This window comes from Anomaloglossus baeobatrachus, chromosome 3 (assembly GCF_048569485.1).
Source record: "Anomaloglossus baeobatrachus isolate aAnoBae1 chromosome 3, aAnoBae1.hap1, whole genome shotgun sequence".
Classification (NCBI taxonomy): domain Eukaryota; kingdom Metazoa; phylum Chordata; class Amphibia; order Anura; family Aromobatidae; genus Anomaloglossus; species Anomaloglossus baeobatrachus.
Genome location: NC_134355.1, coordinates 21,621,159 through 21,643,272, shown reverse-complemented (window position 1 = coordinate 21,643,272; position 22,114 = coordinate 21,621,159). Strand labels below are relative to the sequence as shown.

The 22,114-nt window shown below is 45.6% G+C and overlaps 1 protein-coding gene across 1 annotated transcript in view; it reads left to right on the top strand.

Moving 5' to 3' along the window:
• LOC142294877 (calpain-13-like) overlaps positions 1-10,404 on the top strand; it is a 174,005-nt gene extending 163,601 nt beyond the window's left edge. Inside the window, exons 22-24 of the mRNA XM_075337937.1 lie at positions 361-416; positions 8,014-8,061; positions 9,440-10,404. Coding sequence (XP_075194052.1) covers positions 361-416; positions 8,014-8,040 — 83 coding nt within the window. The 3' untranslated portion in view covers positions 8,041-8,061; positions 9,440-10,404. The remainder of the gene's footprint in view (positions 1-360; positions 417-8,013; positions 8,062-9,439) is intronic.
• The last annotated feature ends 11,710 nt before the right edge of the window (positions 10,405-22,114 follow it).

Here is a 22,114-nt window from a genome sequence, read left to right as displayed (position 1 = left end):
TCAACTTTTGTGCATGATATCAGCCAAAATCACCAGGGTGTGTGAACTTTCAGGGTGTGAGAACTTCTGATCAGGGTCATTTGGATGCTTTTGGTTGTCATTATGATTTAAGAAGAGAAAACACAGAAGTGACAATAAATGGCTCCACCCGACCACTAACCACGAGCGGGAAAAAAGATCTTTCATATTCTCTGTAAAAAGACCAAGAAAACAAAAAATCTGCCGGGGTGTGTAAACTTATGAGCACAACTCTAGATGATGATATTATGGAGGCACTGACTATAGCTGATGATATTATGGCGGTATTTGCCGTATGGCCCATGTGACTGATATAAGAAGCCGGTGATTATATATTTTCAGAAGTTTTCCAGAACCTCACCAAGGATGGAGCGGGCGTGTACCTGAGCGCAGAAGAAGTGAGTGATAAACGCTAATGCACCGGACAGTGCGGATATTATGGGGTGTACTGTGTATGGATATATGTGTGCTATCAGCTATATACACAGCCCAAAGTGCAGCTCAGAGCAGAGACCCCCGGCCGATCCCGGAGTACCGCACACGATCCATACATTACAGAGAATCTGCGATACACCCACTATATAATCTGAATGTCCTCTATGTGGATTTTACACTACAGAGGATTAAATCAGCTGCAAAAATCTGTCACAGGATGAGGCATATATCAGCAAAAAACATCCGCAACAACACGCACAAGAGCGTAAATAGCAACCATGGGGACCCTTAGCAGACGTCCTAATTGCCCCCCTCCCAAAAAAAAGAATAAATATTATATAGCTTACAAAGTAATTGTGCTTTTCTTGAAGCCCCCATAAAGTATGATGCTAACAAAAGTTCCCCGCAAACACAAAGTAAGATACCCCCACAGTGAAACCGTCTACATGCACAATAAGATGACCCCCACAGTCCCCCACACACAGTGGGATGACCCCAATATAGTCTTCCCACAAAGTATGAGACACCCTCACCCAGTCACACAATATGATGGCCTGCAGAAAGCCCTCCATACAGTATAATAACCCCCACATGACCCTCCATACAGTATAATAACCCCCACATGAGCCTCCATACAGTATAATAACCCCCACATGACCCTCCATACAGTATAATAACCCCCACATGAGCCTCCATACAGAATAATAGGCCCCACATGACCCTCCATACAGTATAATAACCCCCACATGACCCTCCATACAGAATAATGGGCCCCACATAGTCCTCCATACAGTATAATAACCCCCACATGACCCTCCATACAGTATAATAACCCCCACATGACCCTCCATACAGTATAATAACCCCCACATGACCCTCCATACAGAATAATGGGCCCCACATGACCCTCCATACAGTATAATAACCCCCACATGACCCTCCATACAGTATAATGACATCCACATAGCCCTCCATACAGTATAATAACCCCCACATAACCCTCCATACAGTATAATAACCCCCACATGACCCTCCATACAGTATAATAACCCCCACATGACCCTCCATACAGTATAATAACCCCCACATGACCCTCCATACAGAATAATGGGCCCCACATGACCCTCCATACAGTATAATAACCCCAACATGACCCTCCATACAGAATAATGGGCCCCACATGACCCTCCATACAGTATAATAACCCCCACATGACCCTCCATACAGTATAATGACATCCACATAGCCCTCCATACAGTATAATCACCTCTATACAGTATAAAGGTTCCCACACAGCCCTCCACACAGTATAATGGCCTCCCCACAGTGCCCTGGAAACAGTGTAATGACCTCACTACAGTACAAAGGCCCCCACAGAGCCCTCCACACAGTACAATGGCCGCCATACAGTATACTGGCCTCCACAGAACCCTCCACACAGTATAATGGCCTCTATACAGTATAATGGCCCCCACACAGCCCTCCATACAGTATAATGACCTTTATACGGTATAATGACCCCCATAGAGCCCTCCACACAGTATAATGGCCTCCCCACAGTGCCCTGTATACAGTGTAATGACCTCTACAGTGCCTTCCATGTAGTATAATGGCCTCCACAGCGTACTCCATACAGAATAATGGCCCCCTCATAATATAATGGCCCCCACAGTGTCCTCCATACAAAATAATGGCCCCCACACAATATAATGATCCCCACAGTGCTCTCCATACAGAAAAATCTCACACAATATAATGGCCCCCACAGTGTCCTCCATACAAAATAATGGCCCCAACACAATATAATGGCCCCCACAGTGTCCTCCATACAAAATAATGGCCCCAACACAATATAATGGCCCCCACAGTGTCCTCCATACAAAATAATGGCCCCAACACAATATAATGGCCCCTACAGTTTCCTCCATACAAAATAATGGCTCCCACACAATATAATGGCCCCCACAGTTTCCTCCATACAGAATAATGGCCCACACAAAATATAATGGCCCCCATAGTGCCCTCCATACAGAATAATGGCCCCCACACAATATAATGGCCCCCACAGTTTCCTCCATACAAAATAATGGCCCCCACACAATATAATGGCCCCCACAGTGTCCTCCATACAGAATAATGGCCCACACAAAATATAATGGCCCCCATAGTGCCCTCCATACAGAATAATGGCTGCCACACAATATAATGGCCTCCACAAAGCCTTCAACGCTTTATAATGGTCCCACACAGTATAATAACCCCCCCATAGCCCTCTAAACAGTATAATGGCCCCCAATATACTCCTTCAAATAATATAATGGTTCACACATAGTACTTCAAACAGTGTAATGAACCCCACACAGTATGATAGCCCCCAGATAACTCTCCAAAGAGTATAATGGCCCCACATACACCTTCAAATAGTAAAGTGGCCCCCCATATAGCCCTCCAAATCAAATAGGGTAATGTCTCCCACACAAACCACCAAACACTACAATGGCCCCCACATAGCCCCCCGAATAATATATAGGCCCACAGATAGCCTTCCAAACTGTATAATGGACACAACAATGTACTGGTTGAATTAAGGAAAAATAATCTAGCGATGTCGTTGTGTATGCGCTGAGACGTCGGAGGTCCAGGAGAATGGCGGAGCAGGGAGCTATTGCCTCTCTACTCCATCATTGCTTTCGACTGTATCTGTGATGCTGGACAATGTTTTGGGGGGTGGCTTTGTCACAGCTGACGCTGGGCTTCCCCCAACTCACAGGCCCCGTACCGGCTGCTCAGTCTGCCACTATTAGCTGCACCGCACTGAGCACAGATCTGTCTCCTGTGCTGATGGTTTGTTACAATGTATCAGCCTGGAGGAGTCATTGTTTATCTCCTATACAAATGTCTGGTTTGCAGCTGTATTAGGTTCTGCACTTGGAAATCAAATTAATTCATACAGCCATGCTCACATTCACTGACAGCAAGCGGAGATTGTGAAATGAAATTAAAGGGGTTGTCCAGGCATAGGATAAGAGTCTGCAGTGACAATCCCCGGTATTCCCGGTGCGGGCCGGTGATCACATGACCGTATGTGAGTGCTTTCCTTTCCATCGGTCAAATGTCGTCTGGATGCATTTTACTCCTCTCAATAGAAGAGACTTAAGCCCACTTTACACGGTGCAATTAGGTGTGCGATCTCGTATGCGATGTGACACGCCCAGGTTGCATACGGGATCTATGAGATTGCACGTTGGTCGTTCATTTGCTGTCACACGAGCGTTAGTAGTCTATGTTAAATTGATCAATGTTATGTGCGATCCTTTAGATCATGTGTTCTGTGACGTATGCATTGGGCACCTTTTTTTTTTCTTTATTTATTGACTTGCCAAGCGTGTGTAATGTGTAGGGATGCGTTTTTACTATGTCATCTGCCATTCAGCTCTGCTACATGGCCGCTGACAGCAGACACAGACAGCCATGTAGCAGAGCTGAATGGCAGATGACAGCAGACACAGACAGCCATGTAGCAGAGCTGAATGGCAGATGTCAGCAGACACAGACAGCCATGTAGCAGCGGTGAATGGCCGCTGACAGCAGACACAGACAGCCATGTAGCAGAGCTGAATGGCAGATGACAGCAGACACAGACAGCCATGTAGCAGAGCTGAATGGCAGATGACAGCAGACACAGACAGAGCCGCACTGTCAGAATGAACTCGGGTGAACTTCACCCGACTTCATGGTCATGCTGCGGCTCTGTCTGTGTCGCGTCCTGATTAGCGGTCACCAGTGAAGGACTCACCGGTGACCGCTAATCTCCTAAGTTACTGAAGTTAGCAGCCCTCTCTCATACTCACCAATCCCCGATCCCCGGCGCTGCACGGCATTCACACTGCTCCGGCGGCTTTTACTGTTTTGAAAAAGCCGGCCGCCCATTAAACAATCTCGTATTCCCTGCTTTCCTGCTTTTTGGCGCCTATGATTGGTTACAGTGAGACACGCCCCCACGCTGAGTGACAGGTGTCACACTGCACCCAATCACAGCAGCCGGTGGGCGGGTCTATACTGTGTAGTGAAATAAATAATTAAATAATTAAAAAAAACGACGTGCGGTTCCCCCCAATTTTAAAACCAGCCAGATAAAGCCATACGGCTGGAGGCTGGTATTCTCAGGATGGGGAGCTCCACGTTATGGGGAGCCCCCCAGCCTAACAATATCAGCCAACAGCCGCCCAGAATTGCCGCATACATTATATGCGACAGTTCTGGGACTGTACCCGGCTCTTCCCGATTTGCCCTGGTGCGTTGGCAAATCGGGGTAATAAGGAGTTATTGGCAGCCCATAGCTGCCAATAAGTCCTAGATTAATCATGTCAGGCGTCTATGAGACACCCTCCATGATTAATCTGTAAATTACAGTAAATAAACACACACACCCGAAAAATCCTTTATTAGAAATAAAAAACACACACATATACCCTGGTGCGTTGGCAAATCGGGGTAATAAGGAGTTATTGGCAGCCCATAGCTGCCAATAAGTCCTAGATTAATCATGTCAGGCGTCTATGAGACACGTTCCATGATTAATCTGTAAATTACAGTAAATAAACACACACCCGAAAAAATCCTTTATTAGAAATAAAAAACACACACATATACCCTGGTTCACCACTTTAATCAGCCCCAAAAAGCCCTCCATGTCCGGCGTAATCCAGGATGCTCCAGCGTCGCTTCCAGCGCTGCTGCATGGAGGTGACCGGAGCTGTAGAATACACCGCCGCTCCGGTCACCTCCACACAGCTAATGAAGACAGCCGTGCGATCAGCTGCTGTCACTGAGGTTACCCGCGGCCACCGCTGGATCCAGTGACAGCGGGTAACCTCAGTGACAGCTCAGCTGATCGGGCGGCTGTGTTCATTTGCTGTGTGGAGGTGACAGGAGCGGCGGTGTCTTCTGCAGCTCCGGTCACCTCCATGCAGCAGCGCTGGAAGCGACGCTGGACCATCCTGGATTACGCCGGACATGGAGGGCTTTTTCAGGCTGATTAAATTGGTGAACCAGGGTATATGTTTGTGTTTTTATTTCTAATAAAGGATTTTTCGGGTGTGTGTGTTTATTTACTGTAATTTACAGATTAATCATGGAAGGTGTCTCATAGACGCCTGACATGATTAATCTAGGACTTATTGGCAGCTATGGGCTGCCAATAACTCCTTATTACCCCGATTTGCCAACGCACCAGGGCAAATTGGGAAGAGCCGGGTACAGCCCCAGAACTGTCGCATATAATGTATGCGGCAATTCTGGGCGGCTGTTGGCTGATATTGTTAGGCTGGGGGGCTCCCCATAACGTGGAGCTCCCCATCCTGAGAATACCAGCCTTCAGCCGTATGGCTTTATCTGGCTGGTTTTAAAATTGGGGGGGAGGGGGGACCGCACGCCGTTTTTTTTTAATTATTTAATTATTTATTTCACTACACAGTATAGACACGCCCACCGGCTGCTGTGATTGGGTGCAGTGTGATACCTGTCACTCAGCGTGGGGGCGTGTCTCACTGCAACCAATCATAGGCGCCGGTGGGCGGGGAAAGCAGGGAATACGAGATTGTTTAATGAGCGGCCGGCTTTTTCAAAACAGTAAAAGCCGCCGGAGCAGTGTGAACGCCGCGCAGCGCCAGGGATCGGGGATCGGTGAGTATATGAGAGAGGGGGATAGACTGACATGGACAGAGAGTGAGGGACAGAGATAGTGACCGACTGACAGAGATTAGTGAATGACAGACATTGTGAGGCGCTTCAGAACGCAGCTTTTCAGCTGCGCTCTGAAGCGGACCTTTTTTAAGCTGCGGTGCAGAGCGCACACCTGCGCACATAGCATCAGACAACAAAATCGTATGAGGGATGTCACACGTTACAATTGACTAGGTTCCTGCAACAAAACGCTCAATTCTAGAGAATGATACGATGTGTTTGCGATCAACGGTTTTGCGTTCAATCCTGATCGCATGTAGCTGTCACACGCAGATATCTCACAAACGATGCCGGATGTGCGTCACTTACAACTTGACCCCAACGACGGATTGTGAGATATATTGAAGCGTGTGTAGCGGGCTTTAGAAGAAGGCAGAAGAGTCTCTCCAGCGCATGCACATACTGGCCACGTGAGCACGCACTCACACTGGGAACTGTGCACATACTGGCCACGTGAGCACTCCCTCACACTGGGAACTGTGCACATACTGGCCACGTGAGCACGCACTCACACTGGGAACTGTGCACATACTGGCCACGTGAGCACGCACTCACACTGGGATCTGTGCACATACTGGCCACGTGAGCACGCACTCACACTGGGATCTGTGCACATACTGGCCACGTGAGCACGCACTCACACTGGGAACTGTGCACATACTGGCCACGTGAGCACTCACTCACACTGGGATCTGTGCACATACTGGCCACGTGAGCACGCACTCACACTGGGATCTGTGCACATACTGGCCACGTGAGCACGCACTCACACTGGGATCTGTGCACATACTGGCCATGTGAGCACGCACTCACACTGGGATCTGTGCACATACTGGCCACGTGAGCACGCACTCACACTGGGATCTGTGCACATACTGGCCACGTGAGCACGCACTCACACTGGGATCTGTGCACATACTGGCCACGTGAGCACGCACTCACACTGGGATCTGTGCACATACTGGCCACGTGAGCACGCACTCACACTGGGATCTGTGCACATACTGGCCACGTGAGCACGCACTCACACTGGGAACTGTGCACATACTGGCCACGTGAGCACGCACTCACACTGGGATCTGTGCACATACTGGCCACGTGAGCACTCACTCACACTGGGATCTGTGCACATACTGGCCACGTGAGCACTCACTCACACTGGGAACTGTGCACATACTGGCCACGTGAGCACGCACTCACACTGGGATCTGTGCACATACTGGCCACGTGAGCACTCACTCACACTGGGAACTGTGCACATACTGGCCACGTGAGCACGCACTCACACTGGGATCTGTGCACATACTGGCCACATGAGCACTCACTCACACTGGGAACTGTGCACATACTGGCCACGTGAGCACTCACTCACACTGGGAACTGTGCACATTCTGGCCACGTGAGCACTCACTCACACTGGGAACTGTGCACATACTGGCCACGTGAGCACTCACTCACACTGGGAACTGTGCACATACTGGCCACGTGAGCACTCACTCACACTGGGAACTGTGCACATACTGGCCACGTGAGCACTCACTCACACTGGGAAATGTGCACATACTGGCCACGTGAGCACTCACTCACACTGGGATCTGTGCCCGCATGAGGACACGGAGGGACTGCAGAGATTGGTCACATACCTGGACAATCCCTTTAAATACGGATAATTTGGTATCGTTCGTCGGCACATGCCATGCGCTCTGCAGCTGAGATAATCAGACAGATCATCACTGACAGGAGGAGGCGCTGCTGCACCTTGTGTCTGATGGGGCTGCACCATGTGACTCTATGGGCTTTCTGTTTTATTTGCAGTGGATGCAGATTATTATGTCCAGCTAACAGCCATGACGATCCGGGAGGGTAAGTGACAGAGCAAAACAGTGACAGCTCCATTACACAGACTTCACAGCTAAAATCTCCCAGCATCCACTGCATGGATCAGTGCAGGAAAAGTAATGTATATACACAGTGACTGCACCAGCAGAATAGTGAGTGCAGCTCTGGACTGTAATACAGGAGGTAACTCAGGATCAGTAATGTAATGTATGTACACAGTGACTGCACCGGCAGAATAGTGAGTGCAGCTCTGCAGTATAATACAGGAGGTAACTCAGGATCAGTAATGTAATGTATGTACACAGTGACTGCACCAGCAGAATAGTGAGTGCAGCTCTGGAGTATAATACAGAAGGTAACTCCGGATCAGTAATGTAATGTATGTACACAGTGACTGCACCAGCAGAATAGTGAGTGCAGCTCTGGAGTATAATACAGGAGGTAACTCCGGATCAGTAATGTATGTACATAGTGACTGCACCAGCAGAATAGTGAGTGCAGCTCTGGAGTATAATACAGGAGGTAACTCAGGATCAGTAATGTAATGTATGTGCACAGTGACTGCACCAGCAGAATAGTGAGTGCAGCTCTGGACTGTAATACAGGAGGTAACTCAGGATCAGTAATGTAATGTATGTACACAGTGACTACACCAGCAGAATAGTGAGTGCAGCTCTGGGGTATAATACAGGAGGTAACTCAGGATCAGTAATGTAATGTATGTACACAGTGACTGCACCAGCAGAATAGTGAGTGCTGCTCTGGAGTATAATACAGGACGTAACTCAGGATCAGTAATGTAATGTATGTACACAGTGACTGCACCAGCAGAATAGTGAGTGCAGCTCTGGAGTATAATACAGGAGGTAACTCCGGATCAGTAATGTATGTACATAGTGACTGCACCAGCAGAATAGTGAGTGCAGCTCTGGAGTATAATACAGGATGTAACTCAGGATCAGTAATGTAATATATGTACACAGTGACTGCACCAGCAGAATAGTGAGTGCAGCTCTGGAGGATAATACAGGATAAGTAATGTATGAACAGAGTGACTGCACCAGCAGAATAGTGAGTGCAGCTCTGGAGTATAATACAGGAGGTAACGGGATCAGTAATGTAATGTATGTACACAGTGACTGCACCAGCAGAATAGTGAGTGCAGCTCTGGAGTATAATACAGGAGGTAACTCAGCATCAGTAATGTAATATATGTACACAGTGACTGCACCAGCAGAATAGTGAGTGCAGCTCTGGAGTATAATACAGGATCAGTAATGTAAGGTATGTACACAGTGACATCATTTTTATGTAGATATTATCTTTTTATTAACAATTCCAGGAATGATACCATATTTATAGGTATCTGCAATTAATAGATCTGTTTTCTTGTATCTTCCAGATGATATACAGTGTGAACGCTCCTGGCTCTTGTACAGCTTTATTCCCCATTCCTTATGATTGAGACTTTCTCACTTTAGTTTACAAGTCGTTTCTTATTTTATAACATATGAAAGTTTTATACAATAAGAAGCTCCAGAACATGTAGAGCCGATCTGTCACTAATGTTCACAATACAAAATGTATATTTTATAAAGATTTCTTAGACCTGATGAAGCTGATGTGTTTACTAAAAACGTCCATGTCAGGATTACTATATAATCCTTTGTTAACGTTTCTCTAACTTGGCAGTAAAATGCGTATTGTATGAGTACAAATGAATGAAATGATGGTCAACTGCGGTTAGTGCAGATCTGACCTCCAATACGGCTGTACACATTATAAAGCTCACTGTGCCATGGTTAGACTTTTACACCTAAGGATCAAATAAATGTTAAATACCGTACATATTTCATATGTACAGAAATACTGGAGCTCATGTATCATTAATCGCAGTGCGCTGACCATAGTGTGTATGTATATACAGTGTGTCCACCCATATCATATCCACCGCCATTAACTTGAGAACGGCGGCAGCTATAGGCATAGAAGTGGTGTCTAGGTATAGTAAAGTAGCCATGCGCTGCGCAATGAAACCACCTATAGCGCCACCTGGTGGAAAACAACGGAGTTAGCATTTTTATTTCAAAAACGGAACGAGAGAGAAAAAAAGTGAATTACAAAGTTGTAGGGCATCATCAATTCACAGCTATTATGACATGGATTATCATAGTAAGTACACCAGCCTCAGTTTATATTGTGATATCTGCTTCTTACAGATTCTCTAGAAGTCTCCCAAACCCAAAACTGTCGATCAGGAATATTTTTGTAAATAAATTTTAAATTAAAATGTAAGAAATTAAGTTAAAATATTGTTGAGAAGTTATTTCTCCTGTTAGTTTTGTAAAAATGTGTTTGATTGAAATAAATAAATTAAAAAAAAATCATCATTTGTTGATCCTTTCTTGGAAACATAAAAAACATGAGATTGAAAAAATATTTCCATGTACTGTATATGAGCAATATAAGAAGAGATACATGAAATAAGTGGAAATGCTTTACAATTTGGAACGTGCAAATATTCTGGTTTATGATAGCAATGTTGTAAAATCCTTGACTATAATACTGCCCCTATGTACAAGAATATAACTACTATAATACTGCCCCTATGTACAAGAATATAACTACTATAATACTGCCTCTATGTATAAGAATATAACTACTATAATACTGCTCCCAATGTACAAGAATATAACTACTATAATACTGCCCCTATGTACAAAAATATAACTACTATAATACTGCCTCTATGTATAAGAATATAACTACTATAATACTGCTCCCAATGTACAAGAATATAACTACTATAATACTGCCCCTATGTACAAGAATATAACTACTATAATACTGCTCCTATGTACAGGAATATAATTACTATAATACTGCTCCTATGTACAAGAATATAACTACTATAATACTGCCCCTATGTACAAGAATATAACTACTATAATACTGCCCCTATGTACAAGAATATAACTACTATAATACTGCCCCTATATACAGGAATATAACTACTATAATACTGCCCTATGTGCAAGAATATAACTACTATAATACTGCCCCTATGTACAAGAATATAACTACTATAATACTGCCCCTATATACAGGAATATAACTACTATAATACTGCCCCTATGTACAAGAATATACCTACTATAATACTGCTCCCTATATACAAGACTATAACTACTATAATACTGCTCCCTATGTACAAGAATATAACTACTATAATAATGCCTCTATGTACAAGAATATAACTACTATAATACTGCCCCTATGTACAAGAATATAACTACTATAATACTGCCCCTATGTACAAGAACATAACTACTATAATACTGCCCCATGTACAGGGATATAACTACTATAATACTGCCCCTATGTACAAGAATATAACTACTATAATACTGCCCCTATATACAAGAATAATACTACTATAATACTGCCCCTATATACAAGAATATAACTACTATAATACTGCCCCTATGTACAAGAATATAACTACTATAATACTGCCCCTATGTACAAGAATATAACTACTATAATACTGCCCCTATGTACAAGAATATAACTACTATAATACTGCCCCTATATACAAGAATATAACTACTATAATACTGCCCCTATGTACAAGAATATAACTACTATAATACTGCTCCTATGTACAAGAATATAACTACTATAATACTGTCCCTATGTACAAGAATATAACTACTATAATACTGCTCCTATGTACAAGAATATAACTACTATAATACTGCCCCTATGTACAAGAATATAACTACTATAATACTGCCCCTATGTACAAGAATATAACTACTATAATACTGTCCCCTATGTACAAGAATATAACTACTATAATACTGCCCCTATGTATAAGAATATAACTACTATAATACTGCCCCTATGTACAGGAATATAACTACTATAATACTGCTCCTATGTACAAGAATATAACTACTATAATACTGCCCCTATGTACAAGAATATAACTACTATAATACTGCCCCTATGTACAAGAATATAACTACTATAATACTGCTCCTATGTACAAGAATATAACTACTATAATACTGCCCCATGTACAGGGATATAACTACTATAATACTGCCCTCTATGTACAAGAATATAAATACTATAATACTGCCCCTATGTACAAGAATATAACTACTATAATACTGCTCCTATGTACAATAATATAACTACTACAGTACTGCCCCTATGTACAAGAATATAACTACTATAATACTGCTCCCTATATACAAGAATATAACTACTATAATACTGCTCCTATGTACAAGAATATAACTACTATAATATTGCCCCTATGTACAAGAATATAACTACTATAATACTATTCCTATATACAAGAATATAACTACTATAATACTGCCCCTATGTACATGAATATAACTTTTATAATACTGCTCCTATGTACAAGATTACTACTATAATACTGCTCCTATATACAAGAATATATCTACTAGAATACTGCCCCCTATGTTCAAGAATATAACTAATATAATACTGCCCCATATACAGGGATATTACTACTATAATACTGCTCCTATGTACAGGAATATAACTACTATAATACTGCTCCTATGTACAGGAATATAACTACTATAATACTGCCCCCATATGCAGGAATATAACTACTATAATACTGCTCCCATATGCAGGAATATAACTACTATAATACTGCTCCCATATACAGGAATGTAACTACTTTATTTTGTCCCTTATATAGAATCTCTTAATCACGTGTATTGCTTTAATCTCTGTACTTTGCGCTTCATAAAATATTTTAAGTAATGTTTATGAAAGTTATACAATGTTGCCATCTAGTGGTTTTACCTATTAATGCATTTAAATGAAATTTTTTTTAACACATTAGCATACAGACTAAACACAACAGAACTTTTCTTTTTGTACCTTTGTGTCTTTTTTCTGCTCTATCTGGCGATTCTCATTGCTGAATTGTCATTCCTAATTTTATCTGCTAAAAGTATATTTCTGGCATTTCCTCCCATAGCTCCTCATGGAAAAGGAAGCTCTAGTAAACACATGCCCCACACCCTCCCAATGATTGGTAGGAACATGTGCAGGGTTCTCTAAGGTAACAGCAACAGAGAAAGCAATGGCAGATCCTCCAGCTGTAAAACTGAGAAGTGCAGACAATTGTATGAGGTTTAAACATCCTGGATCCAGACTGATACATTGTAGCAAATCTGATTATCCGGTCACATCATATTGATGACTTATCCTTAAAATTCTCAAGTTTGAAAATTATCCCCCATTTTTTGGGATCCAACCGCAGAAACCCACACAGGTGAATGGAGTGGTGGTCTATCATGAGTGCTGATGCTCCATGCATTCTTATGGGAGTGTCAAAGACCAAGTGAGCGCAGCACTCTCAGGATCTGTGGGGTTTCTGGGGGTCAGACCCCCAGCAATGGGGAAGTTATTGTTTATCCCATGAAGGGGTTGATACCTTCCAGACGTGACAATAGCTTTTTAAGATAGATATCAATATCAAGGTTTCGGATCTCCACTGACCAGCTTTTATTTGTTCCAGTTGCCAACTGCAACTTCATTTAATGTGTAGTGGGAACTGCTGTGTACTACAGATCATATTACCTCTTTAACCCTTGTCTGGTTCCATGGGGTCAGTGTGACCCCAGAAGATTGGTACAATTTGATCCCCACTGACCAGCTGTTATTTGTTCCAGTGGCTAAAACAACTTCAAATAATGTGTAGTGGGCACTGCAATGTACTACAGATCATATTACCTGTTTAACCCTTGCCTTGCTCCATGGGGTCAGTGTGACCCCAGGAGATTGATACAACTTGATCCCCACTGACCAGCTGCTATTTGATCCAGTGGCCAGATGCAACTTCATTTAATGTGTAGTGGGAACTGCCGTGTACTACAGATCATATTACCTCTTTAACCCTTGTCTGGTTCCATGGGGTCAGTGTGACCCCAGAAGATTGGTACAATTTGATCCCCACTGACCAGCTGTTATTTGTTCCAGTGGCCAGGTGCATCTTCATTTAATGTGTAGTGTGCACGGCTGTGTACTACAGATCATATTACCTCTTTAACCCTTGTCTGGTTCCATGGGGTCGGTGTGACCCCAGAAGATTGGTACAATTTGATCCCCACTGACCAGCTGTTATTTGTTCCAGTGGCCAGATGCAACTTCATTTAATGTGTAAAGGGCACTGCCCTGTACTACAGATCATATTACCTCTTTAACCCTTGTCTTACTCCATGGGGTCAGTGTGACCCCAGAAGATTGGTATAACTTGATCCCCACTGACCAGCTGTTATTTGTTCCAGTGGCCAGGTGCATCTTCATTTAGTGTGTAGTGTGCACTGCCGTGTACTACAGATCATATTACCTCTTTAACCCTTGTCTGGTTCCATGGGGTCAGTGTGACCCCAGAAGATTGGTACAATTTGATCCCCACTGACCAGCTGTTATTTGTTCCAGTGGCCAGATGCAACTTCATTTAATGTGTAGTGGCCACTGCCGTGGACTACAGACCATATTACCTCTTTAACCCTTGTCTGTTCTTCAGCACCCAGCTGCGGATGCTACACCAAAGTGTTTACATCAGGCGGCGTTGGAGCAAAGAACATTTGAATGGTGCGACTGGCTGCCGTATGTCCGACCCCCACCGACCTGATATTCGTGAGTTATATGTTGTGACCGAAAAATCACTTTAAAATATATGGGTTTACCCAAAGGACCCCAGCCCCATTTACTCTCCACTAGCCCAGCTGGACAGTACAGCAGTGGTCAAGCGTGTGTGCTCCGTACATCTCTATGGAAGTTCCATAATCAGTCACGTGCGCTCAGCGGCAGCCGGTCCGGTGTGAGGTCGGGCTCGGGCTCCCCGTGTTACTGACTTTTGTTGCCCCATCGTCAATAATCGATCTTTAATTAGGAATGTTGCAGATGTCTGGAACACTGTTTTGATTATTTTGCAATGTCAGCAATTGAATTGATTATTCACAGGGGGGTTATCTCTTTAAGAAGGGGCTAAATATTAGGATAACGGTTTTCCACCCCGGATTCAATTAATGGTGTCAGTAATTCACCATCGTTAATCATTAGTCACATCCTCTGCTGATTAGGTTATACATGATTAATCTCTGATTACAGATACAAGGTGACAATGGCGATGATTAACCTCTTAATGTCATGTGTTTGAATGGGCGACAATTAAGCCTCCTTTACACGTTTCCATTATATCGCTGCTTTTAATTAGAGGCGTATTGTGCCTCGTGCCTCCGCGCCCTTCAGTCTCAGGTCCTGTGTTGAGGGCGTGAATGTGAAGAAATTCCGGAGTATAATGTTGGAGGTGAAAGGACGGACACCTCAGTGGTCAAGATCCAGCAACAGCCGGAATAAAAACACTGATTACAGCGACTGTCATGATCGCACCCAACCGAACGTCACGTGGCCAAAGGGCTCAATGAGCCGCAGCTGAAGCGGCGTCCATTGTAAATCCTTTTTTACCACTTTCCCACAGAAGACCACAAGGGGCGCTATACAGAAGATGTAGTCACTTTCCATATTGCAGAAACAAACGGATGGGGAGTATATTTTTCACTCCATAGACCATCATGAAGATCTCATCAGTTGAAGCCATCTTGTATTTTGAAGGCTAGATCCCACTGTCTAGGGTAGATCCTGCTGAGATTATCAAGGTGACAGTAGTTTGTGAGATTATATCACCATGGACCAAAATAAAGGTATAAGTCCACAAAATATGAAAGACAATCAAGATAACAGATGTCTTGTTGGATGGACAGGGTGAAATTTGCTTTTATCTCCTTGAATCATCTCAATATCATGGAGTGCGATGGGATGACTAAGGGTAAGGGAGCCTAAACTGGTCCTCAGGCTAGGGAACCCCAAAGATACACATGAAGGTGATGATGTTTAGGCCGCCTTCCTTGCCCTAGCTCCTGAACAACCCTGGTCTATTGGACTCTCTCCCTCCACCCAGGAGAGGGCCAGGACAGGAGTGATTAATCCCACACAAATAAACAGATGGGGGGGCAAAACAAAAACTCACAGCAATCACTCACAGATGTATAGTCAATACGTGATCAGGAGGAAATAAAGAGCAGGGAGGAAATAATCAGACAACAAGAGAATTTCCACAGCATACAGAAGTTCACCAGCAACAGGATATCAAAGCTGGGGTTGCATGAAGCTATAATCAGCATGGGAGAACAGCTCCACCATCATAAAAAGGGTGGAGGCAGCTGTGATAGGTCTACTGCAACATGTGACTCAAGCAGTAATCCACAGGCTAGCAGAAATTAACTCCTGCAAATCTAATTACCAACAAGAACACAGTCGAAATTCGAGGCTACCTGTGTAACTCAGGAGTGTCCGACTCTGCTGTGAACAGCGTCAGAAGTAGTCCAGACCCTCGTTGAGTTTTGCGTCAGACACCGTGTGACACTCATATAAGAGAGTAAAATCTGATTGTTGCCATCTTGTTTAACAATTGATTATCAAGAAGGGTGAAGAGTGTTGGGTACAAAGGCTGACGTGGAGCATAAGAAGCCTGGATGTTTTATATACTTATATCACTGTGGACTACAATCGCGTTGGGTAAAAATATGAGGAAGGCGCAGATCTAGATTGTGAGCCCCAATGGGGACAGTGTTGCCAATGTATGTAAAGCGCTGTGGAATTAATAGCGCTATATAAATGAATAAAATTATTATTATTATCTTCTTGTATCACTGTAAAAAATTATTCAAATTGTCTCTCCAGTAAAAAATTAAGAAGATTTGTGTTTTGCTGGATATAAAAGTTGTCATGAACTAGTGTAACCTCATGTGTTGCCGTCACCATAGACCACCAGGACGGCACCAATCATGTAAGATATAAAGGCTCTTATACAGAGGTTCTTATGTAAGATGAGATCCGTATGGAGTCTACATGTCGCTGTCTTGTATCACAAAGGACCATAAAGAAGAATGTAGCAGCTCGGATGCACTGGATGATGAGAGCATTTCTATCACCACGGATCATCCACGAAACTTCGAGACAGTTACAGTCATGGCCAAAAGTGTTGGCACCCTTGAAATTGTTCCGGAAAAGGAACATGTTGTGTTCTACACAGGTTTATTTCCTTTGTGTGTTTTGGAACAACACAAACAACTGTGAAAAAAGGTAAATTGGGCAAAATTTCACACAAAACTCCAAAATTGTTGTCCCCCTCAGCTTAATATTTGGTTACATGCCCTTTGGAATAAATCCCTTCCATCAGTCGCCTCCTATACCCGTCCACAGCTTATTCCTCCTCTTACCTGGAATCTTGGATTCTTCTTTATAAACATCTCCAGATTTCTCATATCTGAAGACGTCTTCTCTAGTGATGAGCGAGCATGCTTGTCACTACTCGGTACTCGCACGAGTATCGCTGTACTCGGGCTGCTCGGCGGGGACCGAGTAATCTCGCGATACTCGTGCTGTACTCGTGGTCTTCATTTCTGCATGTTGGCGCTCTTTTGAGAGCCAGCCCTCATGCAGGGATTGGCTGGCAGACCACTGCAATGCCACAGCCCTGTTAGTTGTGGAATTGCAGTGATTGGCCGGCCTGCACAGCGTGACCGAGCCTTTATATCGGCCGGCGCGCTGTGCTCTGCTCACAACTATCCAGACTGTCAGTGCAGGGAGAGTGTCGCTGATTCAGGGAAAGCTTTGCGGCCCTTTATAGTTAGTTCCGGAGCAGGGCTGCAAACAGTGTGACCAGAAGTCCTTCTCAGGACTATTCTAGTTGTATACAGGCAGGCAGGGTATAGCCAGGTCGGAGTACAGTAGCAGAGTGCTTCTCAGGACTATTGTTGCTATATACAGGCAGGGTATAGCCAGGTCGGAATACAGGCTAGTGACCAGAAGAGTCCTTGTCAGGACTATTGTAGCAGTATACAGGCAGGCAGGCAGGGTATATAGCCATTCCTAGTGGTGACCGTATACCAGCCTTCATCATATCTGGGGCTGGTGTACACAGTGTAAAACAGTCCAGATAGTGTCAGACTTCTCAGTAATTGTCGCTCCTAAAAACCAGTTAGGTTCTTATTGCGTCCGTGCTTGCATTTAAAAACAGCACGTGTGTGGCAGTCGGTGGCAGCGTACAGGTGCGCGTTTTGCACAAACTATTATATAACGCACAAGTCTAGTGTATAATACACGTCAGTCAGCAGTGTCTGATAGTGTCAGACTTCTCAGTAATTGTCGCTCCTAAAAACCAGTTAGGTTCTTATTGCGTCCGTGCTTGCATTTAAAAACAGCACGTGTGTGTCTGTCGGTGGCAGCGTCAGGCTCCATATTGTCCCTGGATAGAGACGTGCATGATGGCCTGTAAACCTGAAGTGCCCATTGTAAGGAAGTGGGTCTATTGTAGTATAGCCCTTTGGCAGGGCAGCCAAAAATTGGGAGGCTCCATATTGTCCCTGGATAGAGACGTGCATGAGGGCCTGTAAACATGAAGTGCCCATTGTAAGGAAGTGGGTCTATTGTAGTATAGCCCTTAGGCAGGGCAGCCAAAAATTGGGAGGCTCCATATTGTCCCTGGATAGAGACGTGCATGATGGCCTGTAAACATGAAGTGCCCATTGTAAGGAAGTGGGTCTATTGTAGTATAGCCCTTTGGCAGGGCAGCCAAAAATTGGGAGGCTCCATATTGTCCCTGGATAGAGACGTGCATGAGGGCCTGTAAACATGAAGTGCCCATTGTAAGTTAGTGGGTCTATTGTAGTATAGCCCTTAGGCAGGGCAGCCAAAAATTGGGAGGCTCCACATTGTCCCTGGATAGAGATGTGCATGAGGGCCTCAAAACATTGTTCCCATTGCAAAGGAGCGGGTCTCCTGTCGTTGTAATGCCCATTCAGAAAGAATGGGCGAAAAAATTTACCACTGGGGGTATACCTGAAACAACGGCCTAACTATTGTAACGGTCACCATGATGGCGCATGAGGAGAAGGAGGAGCAGTCCAGCGATTATCCAAAGTCCAGAAGTGTGTACCCATGGGTGAGTGGAGGTACATGGCAAACTTTAAATTCCGCTCTCATTTGCTGGTGGTGTGGTGAAGTCTGGCCCAATCCAACCCTTGTTCATCTTGATCAGAGTCAGCCTGTCAGCATTTTCAGTTGACAGGCGGGTGCGTTTATCTGTAATGATTCCACCTGCGGCACTAAAAACACGCTCTGACAAAACGCTAGCAGCAGGGCAGGCCAGGACTTCCAAGGCGTAGAGAGCCAATTCATGCCACGTGTCCAGCTTGGATACCCAATAATTGTAAGGCACAGAGGAATGTCGGAGTACAGTTGTTCGATCTGCAAGGTACTCCTTGAGCATCTGGGCAAACTTAGGATTTCTTGTGGCACTACCCCGCACCTCAGGGGCTGTGGTATGTGAGGGGCTGAGAAAACTGTCCCACATCTTAAAGACTGTTCCCCTACCTCTGGCGGATTGGACTTGTGCCTCTCTCGGCTGTACGCCTCGGTTGTCCACTGATTCATGACCTATGCCGCTAGCGTTTTGTGAGGGGAATGCTTTGCCTACTTCCGTGACTATGGCCTTCTGGAACTGCTGCATTTTGCCTGACCTCTCCGCCTCGGGAATAAGAGACATAAAGTTCTCCTTTTAGCGTGGGTCTAACAGTGTTACCAACCAGTAATGATTGTCGGCCAAGATGTTCTTAACGCGAGGGTCACGAGACAGGCAGCTTACCATAAAGTCAGCCATGTGTGCCAGACTCTTAACAGCCATCACTTCAGTATCCTGACCAACACGATGACTGAACATGCTGTCCTCCTCCTCCTCCTCCTCATCATCTACCCTGTCCTCTGGCCAGCCACGCTGAACCGAGGATATGACTGCATGTCATATCCTCAATTTGGCCAGAGAGTTGCTCCATGTCTTCATCCTCCTCCTCGTCATAGTCCTCCACTGCACGTTGTGATGAGACGAGGCTGGGCTGTGTGTTATCATCACCCACACCCACTACTGTTTCTTGCTCAAACTCATCGCGCTCCGCCTGCAATGCATCATGGTTGTTTTTTGAGCAGAGACCATTTTAGAAGGCAGAGAAGCGGTATGGTGACGCTAATAATGTCGTCATCGCCGCTCACCATCTTGGTGGAGTCCTCAAAGTTTTGGCGGATGGTGCATAGGTCGGACATCCATCTCCACTCCTCAGGTGTTATGTGTGGAGTTTGACCCATTTCCCGACGGCTTAGGTGATGCAGGTACTCAACAACTGCCCTCTTCTGCTCACATATCCTGACCAACATGTGCAGAGTTGAATTCCAACGCGTGGGGACATCACACACCAGTCTGTGTGCCGGAAGATGCAAACGGCGTCTTAAGCCGGCAAGGCCGGCTGAAGCAGTAGGTGACTTTCGAAAATGTGCAGACAGGCGGCGAACTTTTATCAGCAGATCAGACAGCTCTGAGTATGACTTTAGAAACCGCTGAACCACGAGGTTGAGCACATGGGCCACGCATGGAACATGTGTCAGCTGGCCTCGCCTCAAAGCCGCCACCAGGTTCCGGCCATTGTCACACACGACCTTTCCTGGCTTTAGGTTCAGAGTTGTGAGCCAGTGATCTGCCTGCTGTTTCAGAGCTGTCCACACCTCTTCTGCATTGTGGGGTTTGTCACCTATGCAGATTAGCTTCAGCACTGCCTGTTGCCGCTTCGCCGAGGCAGTGCTGCAGTGCTTCTGTGTCGCCCTGGACAAGCCAGGGGCCACAGAGCACAACACTTAAACACCCCACACTCCCTGCAGGCATATCATAGTCAAAACACAAAATCCTTGTTGCCTTCCCCAGGGGCTGTTGTCCACACCAGGGTGTGGAGCCAGGCGGTTGGTCTCCACCCACCGAGGAGGAGGGAAAACACAGGCAGTGAGAGTTAAGCTAAGGAAGTGGAAGGAGGAAAGTAGTAGAGAGGAGAAAAGTGACAGCAAAGAGCCTGAAGTTGGTCCGGGTGTGTGGCCCGGACAGGACAGCAAGGTTGGCAGGATGTGGTGACCGTCTGCAGTGGAGGCCGATTGGAGTCTGCCGTAAGGACCGTGGACGGGTGGTGACCCGGCCGTACCGGACCGGTATACAAAGAGAAGCCAGCACCATTGGCAGAGGACTTTCGGATCCCGGCAAGGCTTGGTGTCGCCGTGAATTTGACAAATCCGTTAGTGAAGGGAACCTCAGGGTTTCCAAACAGCCAAGTCCAGATAGAAGGCAACCGTACAACCGTGAAGGGGAGACACAGCCACCGCCAAGGGCAACCGTCTCCCAGGGCCAGCGCCTGTGGGCAAAAGGGGCTCCTCCGGCCCATATCCAGGTCGGGGAGCGGGTTACCGTTGGGAAACCATCACTACCAACACTTAACTTAGGTGCAGGGAGAGACAGTCATCACTAACCTGCAGGGAGGAACAACCGCAGCCGTCCGAGTGACCCGTCCATCCAGCCACTTGTTTAACCGTGAACTGTGTCATCATCATTGGGCTGAGTGAGTACCTCCGTGCCGTGCGGCACAGCGCTGCCCCTGCGACCCTGCACCTCATCAGGCCCCGCAACCCGCCTGTCATCCATGTCTACCCCATCACCAGGCCCCGGGACAACCAACCCCCCTACCCACGGAGGGGAGAAATAACAACAAAGCTGCTCCCTGTCACAGGCTCCCGGGATCCCCGTCCAGAGCAGCGGTGGTGTCCACACAATCACTACAACCGTGGGTGGCGTCACGGACAATATCCCCAAAACCCAAACCACCCCTTTTCACTCACGGGTGAGTAGCGCCGCTCGAGTCCCCGGGATCCGGCCATCGCTCGAGCCAACGAGCAGCAGCAGCCATAGAGCAGCGTCAGCCGGACCCGAGCAGTGGGAGAGCGCACCGTCCCCTCCTCCGCCCGCGACACTTCCAGCTTGGGACTGGTGTGGAGGGTAAAGTGGATCAGGATGCGCAGGAGGAGGAGGAGGCTGAGGAGCATGACATTCCGGAGCTGTAGAGTGTGTGTGAAACCCTGACTG